Here is a 12,250-nt window from a genome sequence, read left to right on the forward strand (position 1 = left end):
TGCATATTGTAATGTTAGTTTTACTCATTGCTTATATTATACTATCAAGCACTGAGAATGGTCGAGCGCGCTGTCCACTGACAGCTCTTGTTTAGTTATGAAATAATATGAAAACAAGTTAAAGCATATCAAAAGTTTCTTCTAGGGCACATCTATATAAATATTATAATGTTCATCTTGTAAAATTTTGGTTGCAATGTCTAGGGATAGACCGTTAAATTTTCAGTGATAGAAATACATTAAATAAAGTCTAGAAATTGATTTCTAAGTCCTTGGAATAACCAGAAATGATTTTACAAATGTGAAATTTATGATAGTTTTGTTAATATCATTAATAGAAGTTTTAATATTTAATTTAAAGTTGTGATCAGTGAAGAATGACAACTCTTCCCTTACTTATAAGCAGAGATATCTATTAGTTTACTTCCCTTGCAATTACACACAAATGAGAGGAAAATGAAAAACGGTTTAAGAAACGATACAAGTAAAATTTTGATGCAGAGCATCAAGTCGCCGGAGATCTGTCGGCTAATATTTTTGAAGATTGGATTGAAAAAAGGCGAATAAAGCAATAACTGCTATTGCAGTGCATTGCATGCCATTGAAAGGCTGAAAAAACAGCATATATTTTTCACATTTTCAAACAATAAATGCAAAAGATTTCTTGTAACCGAAACATTTCGACCGAAAGGCCAATAGTTTGACAATAAAGTAAATAAAATCACGAAATTTAATGATTTTCATTATATAGACTGTGTTACTTCCCTTGTCTTACAGACAATAGACAGTCATGGAATTGGACTGTGTTACTTCCCTTGTCTTACAGACAATAGACAGACACAGAATTTGCCCTTGGACTGTGTTACTTCCCTTGTCTTACAGACAATAGACGCCCCATGTGGTTCTGGGATGATCTGTGTATGAAAAGAATTGAAACCACTGCCTTACCCTTGCATGATCGTAAGAGGCGACTAATAGGGTCTTAAGACTTGGTTTTGCAGTAACTCTGTGATTCCAGCAGGTTTGCAAATTTTGATTCCATACCTCATGTTTTTAGCTCACCTGAGCAATGCTCAGGAGAGTTTTTCTGATCGCTCGATGTCCGGCGTCTGTCGTCCGTCGTCTGTCGTCTGTCGTCTGTCGTCCGTCGTCTGTCAACATTTAGCTTGTGTATGCGATAGAGGCTGTATTTTTCAATTAATCTTCATGAATATTGGTCAGAATGATAACCTTGATGAAATCTAGGCCGAGTTCGAAAATGGGTCATCTCGGGTCAAAAACTAGGTCACTAGGTCAAATCAAAGAAAAACCTTGTGTATGCGATAGAGGCTGTATTTTTCAATTAATCTTCATGAATATTGGTCAGAATGATAACTTTGATGAAATCTAGGCCGAGTTCGAAAATGGGTCATCTCGGGTCAAAAACTAGGTCACTAGGTCAAATCAAAGAAAAACCTTGTGTATGCGATAGAGGCGGTATTTTTCAATTAATCTTCATGAATATTGGTCAGAATGATAACCTTGATGAAATCTAGGCCGAGTTTGAAAATGGGTCATCTCGGGTCAAAAACTAGGTCACTAGGTCAAATCAAAGAAAAACCTTATGTATGCGATAGAGGCTGTATTTTTCAATTCTTGTTCATGAATTTTGGTCAGAATGATTGCCTTGATGAAATCTAGGCTGAGTTCGAAAATGGGTCATCTCGGGTCAAAAACTAGGTCACTAGGTCAAATCAAAGAAAAACCTTGTGTATGCGATAGAGGCGGTATTTTTCAATTGATCTTCATGAATTTTGGTCAGAATGATAACTTTGATGAAATCTAGGCCGAGTTCGAAAATGGGTCATCTGGGGTCAAAAACTAGGTCACTAGGTCATATCACGTAAAAACCTTGTGTATGCGATAGAGGCTGTATTTTTCAATTGATCTTCATGAATTTTGGTCAGAATGATTACCTTGATGAAATTTAGACCAAATTCGAAAATGGGTCATCTAGGGTCAAAAACTAGGTCACTAGGTCAAATCAAAGAAAAACCTTGTGTATGCAATAGAGGCTGTATTTTTCAACTGATCTTCATGAAATTTAGCCAGAATGATTACCTTGATAAAATCTAGGCCGAGTTCGAAAATGGGTCATCTGGGGTCAAAAACTAGGTCACTAGGTCAAATCGAAGAAAAACTTTGTGTATGCAATAGAGGATGTATTTTTCAATTGATCTTCATGAAATTTGGTCAGAGTGATTGCCTTGATGAAATCTAGGTCGATTTTGAATATGGGTTATCTGAGGTCAAAAACTAGGTCACTAGGTCAAATTAAAGAAAATCTTGTGTATGCGATTGAGACTGTTTTTTTCAGTTGATTTTTATGAAATTTGGTCAGGTTGATTGCCTGAATGAAATCTAGGTCGCATTTGAATATAGGTCATCTGAGGTGAAAAACTAGGTCACTTGGTCAAATCAAAGAAAAAACTTCTGTATGTGATAGAGGCTGTATTTTTCAGTTGATCTTCATGAATTTTGGTCAGAATGATTGCCTTGATAAAATCTAGGTCGAGTTTGAACATGGGTCATCTAGGGTCAAAAACTAGGTTATATCTAAGAAAATGCTTGTTTTATCGCAAGAGACCAATTTTTTGGTCCAATCTTAATGAAAATTGGTCAGAATATTTGTTTCCATGAAATCACTAGGTCAAACATGTTTTACACTGTTACTGAGTGTTTCTTAGGTGAGCGACCTAGGGCCATCTTGGCCCTCTTGTTATTCCGATGTAAATGAGATGTGGAACCAAAATTTGTAGTCCTGCTTGGCGCCATATAACCTATACAGTGTTTGTGCGCCGTAAAACCCAAATAAATAAATAAATAAATAAATACAGACAATAGACAGACACAGAATTTGCCCTTGGACTGTGTTACTTCCCTTGTCTTACAGACAATAGACAGTCACAAAATTTGCCCTTGGACTGTGTTACTTCCCTTGTCTTACAGACAATAGACAGTCACAGAATTTGCCCTTGGACTGTGCTACTTCCTTACAGACAATAGACAGTCACAGAATTTGCCCTTAGACTGTGCTTCTTCCCTTGTCTTACAAACAATAGACAGTCACGGAATTTGCCCTTAGACTGTGCTACTTCCCTTGTCTTACAGACATTAGACAGTCAAGGAATTTGCCCTTAGACTGTGCTACTTCCCTTGTCTTACAGACAATAGACAGTCACAGAATTTGCCCTTAGACTGTGCTACAGAATTCACCCTTAGACTGCGTTACTTCCCTTGTCTTACAGACAATAGACAGTCACAGAATTCGCCCTTAGACTGTGTTACTTTTCTTGTCTTACAGACAATAGACAGTCACAGAATTTGTCCTTAGACTGTGCTACTTCCCTTGTCTTACATGCACTCATGTTGATCTTTCTTTTTTTTAACCCACCATGGGCTATTCAAATCACTCTGCATCCGTGGTCTGTCTGTCGCACAGTCTGTCCGTTTACAATTTGTCGTTCTCGCATCTCCTCAAAAACTATTGGAGGGATTTTGACCAAACTTTGTCAGAATGATGTATTGGTACCCTAGTTGTGTCCCCATGAAAATCAGACTGGTTCAACAATTTTTGAGTGAGTTATGGCCCTTTGTTTATTTTTATAATTTACATAGATTTATATAGGGAAAAAGTTTGATAATCTTCTTTTCCAAAACCACAAGGTCTAGGGCTTTGATATTTGCTATATAGCATCATCTAGTGATTCTCAACCAAGACCTTTCAAATTATTTCCCTGGGGTCAAATCTGGCCCCACCCTGGGGGTCACATGGTTTATATAGACTTATATTGGGAAAAACTTTGAAAATGTTCTTGTCCAAACCACAAAGCCTAGGGCTTTGATATTTGTAATGTAGCATCATCTAGTGGTTATCTACAAAGTTTGTTCAAATTATCCCCGTAGGGTCAAATATGACCCCGCCCCTGGGGTCACATGGTTTATATAGACTTATATAGGGAAAAAAACTTTAAAAATCTTTTTGTCTTTAACCTACAACATTCAACTTTGGACCACATGTATAGTTTTGAGTGGCTAGATGAACCTTGTCAACTCATACCTTGATCTTGACCTAGTGACCTACTTTCACATTTCTGTAGCTACAGTCTTCAAATTTGGACCACTTGCACAGTTTTGTGTAACGAAATAAACTTTGACCTTGACATTGACCTAGTGACCTACTTTCACATTTTTGAAGATCCAGGCTTCAAATTTGGACCACTTGCATAGTTTTGTATTCAGAAATGAATTTTGACGTAGTGGCCTACTTTCACATTTCTCAAGCTACAGCCTTCAAGTTTGGACCACATGCATAGTTTTGTGTACCAAAATAAACTTTGACCTTGAGGTTGACCTAGTGACCTACTTTCAAATTTCTCAAGCTACAGCCTTCAAATTTGGACCACTTGCATAGATTTGTTTACTGAAATAAACTGTCACCTTGACATTTGCATGGTGACCTACTTTCACTTTTTTAGCCCACCAGCATCAGATGGTGGGCTATTAAAATCACTCTACGTCCATGGTCCGTCCGTCCGTCTGTCCGTTAACAATTTCTCGTTATCGCATCTCCTCAGAAACTACTGGGCGGATTTTGACCAAACTTTGTCAGAATGATGTATTGGTACCCTAGTTGTGTCCCCCTGAAAATCAGATTGGTTCAACAATTTATGAATGAGTTATGGCCCTTTGTTTATTTCTATATTTCACATAGATTTATATAGGGAAAAACTTTGAAAACCTTCTTGTCCAAAACCACAGAGCCTAGGGCTTTGATATTTGGTTTGAAGCATCATCTAGTGGTCCTCTACCAAGATTATTCAAATTATTTCTCTGGGGTCAAAATGGCCCCGCCCTGGGGGGTCACATGGTTTATATAGATTTATATAGGGAAAAACTTTGAAAAACCTCTTGTCCAAAACTACAGGGTCTAGGGCTTTGATATTTTGTATGTGACATCATCTAGTGGTCTTCAACTAAGATTGTTCAAATTATACCCCTAGGGTCAAATATGGCCCCGCCCTGAGGGTCATATGGTTTACATAGACTTATATAGGGAAAAACTTCGAAAATCTTTTTGTCCAAACCACAAAGCCTAGAGCTTTGATACTTGTAATGTAGCATCATCTAGTGGTTCTCTACCAAGTTTGTTCAAATTATGCCCCTAGGGTCAAAAATGGCCCCGACCCGGGGGTCACATGGTTCATAAAGACTTATATAGGGAAAAGCTTTTAAAATGTTCTTGTCAATAACTACAACATTTAAATTTGGACCACATGTATATTTTTAAGTGGCTAGATGAACCTTGACACGAGTTGACCTTGATTTTGACCTAGTGACCTACTTTCACATTTCTGTAGCTACAGCCTTCAAATTTGGACCACATGTATATTTTTGAGTGGCAAGATGAACCTTGACACGAGTTGACCTTGATTTTGACCTAGTGACCTTTTTTCACTTTTCTGTAGCTACAGCCTTCAAATTTGGACCACATGCATAGTTTTGTGCACTAGAAAAAACTTTGACCTTGATTTTGACCTAGTGACCTACTTTCACATTTTTGAAGCTACAGGCGTCAAATTTGGACCATATGCATAGTTCCGTGTTTCAAAATTAAATTTGACATTGATTTTGACCTAGTGGCCTACTTACACATTTCTCAAGCTAGAGCCTTCAAATTTGGACCACATGCATAATTTTGTGTACTGAAAAAAACTTTGACCTTCACATTGACCTAGTGACCTACTTTCACATTTTTAAGGTACAGCCTTCAAATTTGGACCACTTGCACAGTTTTGTGTACTGAAATGAACTTTGACCTTTACATTGACCTAGTGACCTACTTTCACATTTTTAAGGTACAGGCTTCAAATTTGGACCACATGCATAGTTTTGTATTCCGAAATAAAATTTGACCTTGATTTTGACCTAGTGACCTACTTTTACATTTTTCAAGCTACAGCCTTCAAATTTGGACCACATGCATAGTTTTGTGTACCGAAACAAACTTTGACATTTACATTGACCTAGTGACCTACTTTCACATTTTTGAAGGCACAGGCTTCAAATTTGGACCACATGCATAGTTTTATATTCCAAAATAAAATTTGACTTTGATTTTGACCTAGTGACCTACTTTAACATTTCTCAAGCTACAGCCTTCAAATTTGGATCACTTGCATAGTTTTGTGTACCGAAATGAACTTTGACCTTAAGATTGACCTAGTGACCTACTTTCACATTTCTGTAGCTACAGGCTTGAAATTTAGACCACATGCATAGAATTGTGTACCGAAACAAACTTTGACCTTGACATTGACCTTGTGACCTACTTTCACATTTCTCAAGCTACAGCTTTCGAATTTGGACCACATGCACAGTGTTGTGTACGGAAATAAAATTTGACCTTGAGCTAGTCAATAAGTCTAGAAATTTGGAACACTCAAAAATGGCACATTGGTGGGCGCCAAGATCACTCTGTGATCTCTTGTTAAAGATTTTGACCTAGTGGCCTACTTTAACATTTCTCAAGCTACAGCCTTCAGATTTGGACCACATGCATAGTTTTGTGTACCAAATGAACTTTGACCTTGAGATTGACCCAGTGACCTACTTTCTCATTTCTGTAGCTACAGCCTTCAAATTTGGACCACATGCATAGGTTTGTTGACTGAAATTAGAGCTATCACTAAAGATGATGAATGTACCCCCGCAAGCACTGACACAGTACATTGCAATTTGACGCACACAAGATTGCATAATTATGTGGACCGTATGTATATAGACTGTATGTATACAGTTTAGTAACAAAAAATAAAGTCCCATAACTATGCAGACTTTTTATCTAAAAGAACGTAACATGCACCATGCACAATTAGTGTTGGTACTGATCACTTGTGTGAAGTTTCATTAAACTGGGACCCCGTTATAACGCTGTCGTCGGGCCCCGACGGGGTCCAAGGTTCGAGACCCGCGGATCTAGCGGGGTTAAATTTATAACGCGGGTTGATTGTATCAGCGGTATACGCAATACAAACCCACCGGTAACGTATTTTGGACCCTGTTTTATGTTAATAAGAAATAAGAATCGTATGAACGGGACATTTATTTACCTTAAATGCTACTGAAAAATACATTAAAAGAATTATTGTATAACGCTGTGTCGTCTTCTCATTTTTCCGTGGTTATAAAAGAAAATTGGATTTGTTTATCCCGGAAGTAAACATATATAAGGCATGTTCTAATCTCTGGCCCGGCCTGGCCTGGCCCGATGAGACAAATTTTCGACTGGGCCGGGCCAGGCCAGGCTAGATTTTATTGTACATATAGAAATGAATGGCATAAAATCTAAATATACAATTACAGTAGCTTGCAGTATTAACCTGTATTGTTTACTTGCTGCAGGTCAAACAGAATGAGAAACCAGTCCTCTGGAGAATCATTAATTAGCCATCATTCATCTTATTTGAAATAGGGATTTGCACTGAAGAAAATGGTGTAACTAAATGATAACTACCAGGTTTTTTATGTAATCAAATTATTTAAAGTCAACTATAACACTTAGTTTTAAAACTAATGGATAATTTCATTAATAAGTTTACCTGCTGCAATATAGCTGAATATTTACATGCAGCGAATGCATCTCTTTGGGAATTGTAATTACAGGTTGTGTCCCTACTGTAATATATATCGTCATTGTAATATATGTATTAATTTATTGAGATGGCTTATTGACACACAAACAGAACAAGACTCGAAGGATGGTTTATATATTTAATATGTGTGTTGCATCCAAAGTATAAACTCACACTCCCTCTATAGAAATATGTATATATCTTACATACAGAAACAATAAAGAAATATGATATTATAGGCGGAGCTTAATCTATCTTGTAGACTTGCTTACTACATCCTCCTTTACCTTTAGATTAGAACTCATCAATAATCAGAATACATAAATTGTTTAAAATAATCAAAGTTCAAATATATACTCAAAACAAGAAAATTCTTTCTAATGAAATAAGCTAGTTAGCAAGTCTATTATCATAATATCTCCTCTTTTTTTCAGCAAAGTTCATTAACCCTTGTTATCAACATAATCAGTTTATAGAGCATCTGCTTTAGCTAAGTACTTTTACAATGTCACTGTAAATTGAAATATCCTGGGAAAGTCCTCGGAATGTTCCGTCGTTATCTAACAGTTTCGTGTTTTATCTCAAAACCCTAAAATGTGTACAATCAACTGTTATTTTTATCAAAATTATAAATTAAGTTTTGAGTTCTACCGCCCAAGAACTAATTATAATGTAATTGTGAAACAGACAAGTAATAATTCCCAAGAGTAACATAATATTTTCACACACTGATCATTTGTCCAAAGAATAATAAATCCAGCAAGCGAATATAAAATGACTACACTGCTATGGTAGCAAATAGCGCATTATTATGGCCCACACAACACTTAGGTGACTAATACTGTGCACTGAAACATGTGCAATTATGTCACTGATTAATCCAATTATTCATTGACAAAACGTCTAGGCGGTCGTCGTTTCCTTTGCGGCCTTTGACGTGGTGCAAATGCAGTATCTGCAGGTTTCGTCTGCGCCGGCTCATGACCACCTTGAACTACCCTGAACTTTGACACGTCTCGTGTAATTTCCTTTCCTCTGTGCTTGATTGTTAGCATCGAACCTTTCCTAGCAATGACAATGCCAGGTGTAGGGTCAAACATTGTCTCAAATTTGTTACGTTGTTCCCGTTTTAGTAACACACGGTCTCCAATTTTCAATGCACTTGGCTGTGCTCTTCTGTTTTTGTCCGCATAAATTTTGTTTTTCGATTTTGACAGACTGTCCCTGTCGCGAACATCTGTGTCTTGCTTTTCAAATGTCATTGATGGTAATTTCGTTTTTACTTTCCGATTGTACATTAATTCACTAGGAGCTTTTTGTGTTGAAGATTGTGGCGAATTGCGAAAATTCATTAGATATCTATTCAACGCTCTCTTATAATCTTGACCTGATGCTATTGCGGTTTTGACTGATTTTTGCAATGGTGCCATGAATCGCTCGACTATTGCATTTCCTTGTGGTTGCAATGGAGTAATTCGTTTATGTTTAAATTCCGACTTATCAGCATATTCTCTGAAAGTACGACTCTGAAATGGAGGTCCATTGTCCGTTCTCAATACGTCTGGATATTCAAATATCGAAAATATTGATTCCAAACGCGGTATGACAGTTTCTGCGGATGTTGACCTGACTCTCTCAACTACTGGAAAACGACTATAATCGCATATTACTACTAATAACAGGTACCCGTCCGGGAATGGTCCACAAAAGTCACAACTGACTTCAGAAAACACATCTCGTGGCAGAGGTGTTGGTTTTATCGGATCTGGAGTACATCCTGGTGATGCAGCTTGGCACACAATGCATGATTTGCATGCTTCTTCAACCATTTTATCCATATGCGGGAACCAACAATATTCCCGAAGTAATCCTATGCACTTTGATTGGCCTTGGTGACCCTCGTGCGAAAGTAACACTGTTTGTTTTTGCAAAGTTTCTGGTATACAAAGGTGTGTACCCCGTAACAACACATATCCTTCATCGGTATATGCAACTGCAAGTTCTTGATTCTTGTTTAAATTTTCGTATAAACGAAAACTTTCATCGGATTGGCATTTCTGATTTTTCCAGTCATTTGTTTCTATTGCATTCTTGACACAACTTAATACACAGTCTGATTTAGTAGCTTTTGCTACGTCTGATAGCTTCAATGCATCTGGCAAAGTGTTATCAGTGATAAAACTGATATATTGTTCGGCTACTGTGTTGGTCGCGTGTCTCGCGTGCGGATGTCTGGAAAGATAATCTGAGATCATTAAACTACCTGGTCTATAAATCGTCTGGAAATCATACGTTAACAACTTCAAACGCCAACGTTCTAATCTTGGTGACTGTATATTCTTTACGTTGTTGAAAATTGATTGAAGTGCAGCGTGATCCGTTATCAATTTGAATTGCTTGCCGAATAAGTACAAATCAAAATGTTGAATCATGATAACAGCACTTAAAGCTTCTCTCTCTGTTTGCGAATAGCGCGCTTGTACTGAATTGTAAGCTTTGCTTCCATACGACACTATTTTTCCTTTCTGAATAAGTATTCCTGAACAGCCTACTGGGCTGCCGTCTACCCAGAGTTCAGTTTCTTTCCTCGGGTCAAAATACGTCATGACTTTGTCACTAGTCAATGCCTCTTTTAGTGAAGTGAACGATTTTTCCTTATCGTCATTCCATTCGAATTTTACATCCTGATGAGTAAGTCGTCGTAATGGTTCCGTTAGGACTGAATAGCTATCTATGAACTTAGACAAATAGTTTGTGAGACCAAAAAATGAACGGATTCGGATACAGATTTTGGTCTGTCCATGTTTTTTACTGCATCTACCTTGTCAGGATCAGGTGAAATTCCCGATTCCGAAAACACCTATCCGTAGAATTTGATTTTTGATTGTCCGAACGAACATTTTTTCTTGTTCAATGTCAGGTTCCGTTCTTGAAGACGCTGAAGTAATGCTCGCAGATTGATATCATGTTCTTCACGCGTTTTGCCGTAGCATACGATATCGTCAGCAATGTTTAACACGCCTGTTAGACCCTGAAGTGCTTGACGAAGCTCATTTTGGAACAGAATCGGTGCTGCTGACACTCCAAAATTTAAACGTTTATATCGAAAAAGTCCAACATGTGTCTGAAACGTTGTCATTGCACGTGATGACTCATCCAGTTCAATTTGATGGAAAGCTTTGTACAGATCGAGACGCGAAAACACTTTTGCGCCGTTCAACGTTAAGATTATATCATCCACCGTCGGACTAACATTTTCCTCTGTTTTAATTGCGGTGTTGGCTTTCCTCATATCTATGCACACTCTTACTTCTCTCGGTGAATTTGGTTTTGGAGCAGCTACCAGGTTCGATACCCATGGTGTTGGTACACCTTCCACTTTTTCAATAACATCCATATCCTCCAAACTTTTAAGTTCCTGCTCAACTTGCTCACGCACATGAAATGGCACTCTCCTAGGAGGCTGAGCTACTGGCACAACACTTTCATCAATGTGAAACTTAACTTTTCTGTTTTTCAGACATCCTAACCCAGTGAAAACTTGCGAGTATTCCTCAATAAGTCCTTCATACTCGTCTTTGGTTTGAACAGATTGTATCTGCGGTAAAATCCCAAGCTCTACTGACAGCTCATAACTAATCAATGATTCTTTATTACCCGTAACGATATGGAAATCTCTGGTCACGAATTCTGAGTCCGACACAACAAGCAAAGAACATTTACCTTGGAATGGCAGTGGAGACTTCTGTCCACTTTCTTGATTTCCGGTGATTTTTTCATTTTCTTAAGGACAATTTCACTGACAATATTGATCGATGACCCGCTATCAACCAAAACATTCACATCTACACCATTTAATTTTATTCTTTTCTTTGGCACTTTCTTTCCATGTAACATGAATCCAAATAGCACATCACATGTATCCGAATTGCAATCCGTCGCGTATTCATCTGTTAAAATTTCTAAATCCGGTTGTTCATCCTCGATCAATGTCACCTGCTTTATACGTTTTCTACAAACAGATATATAATGGTTCTTCTTGTGGCAATAATTACATTCTGCTCCAAGCGCAGGGCAACTTGATATATGTGGGTATTTCCTCCACAGTTACGACATTTCTTGCTAGTTTGTTGAGGACTGATTCGCCTTCCCGACGACAAGCCTGCTTGCGGTAAACCTTGATATGAACTAGAACGTTGTTGCGAACGTTGTGGTACGAATCCCTTTGATTTCCGACTAAAATATGGATTGCTTTTTACACGCACTACCTGCTGACTACTAGTGTCCTTTGACATACTTTCTGCTTGAGTCTTCGAAATTTCCATTGTTCTCATCATTGTAAGTAATTAAGTGATTTTTCTGAATCTTGCAAACATCGCATTCTCATTTTTTGCGAAATAACACCCTGTATGATTTGACTTTTAATTTCTGACTCAGTGTCCGAAAATTCACAGTTTTTAGCTTTTTGTCGCAATCTAGTCACATATTGGTCAATCGTTTCACCGTGCAACTGTTTAATATTCATGAATTCGAAAATTTCAAACTGAGTGTTTTTTCTAGGATTGAAGTAGTTTGTA

General features: G+C 37.6%; 1 protein-coding gene across 1 annotated transcript; it reads right to left on the minus strand.

The window, feature by feature from the left end:
• Positions 1–8,557: 8,557 nt before the first annotated feature.
• LOC123538126 (uncharacterized protein K02A2.6-like) lies at positions 8,558–10,279 on the minus strand. The gene has a single exon (XM_045322093.1). It carries the CDS (start codon positions 10,277–10,279, stop codon positions 8,558–8,560), a length of 1,722 nt encoding a protein of 573 aa, XP_045178028.1.
• Positions 10,280–12,250: the final 1,971 nt, after the last annotated feature.

Source organism: Mercenaria mercenaria, chromosome 18 (assembly GCF_021730395.1).
Source record: "Mercenaria mercenaria strain notata chromosome 18, MADL_Memer_1, whole genome shotgun sequence".
Taxonomy (NCBI): Eukaryota; Metazoa; Mollusca; class Bivalvia; order Venerida; family Veneridae; genus Mercenaria; species Mercenaria mercenaria.

Bases quoted from the DNA above. Each gene is read 5' to 3' on its own strand.
- LOC123538126 (XM_045322093.1), bottom strand. From the start codon at position 10,279: ATGACGTATTTTGACCCGAGGAAAGAAACTGAACTCTGGGTAGACGGC.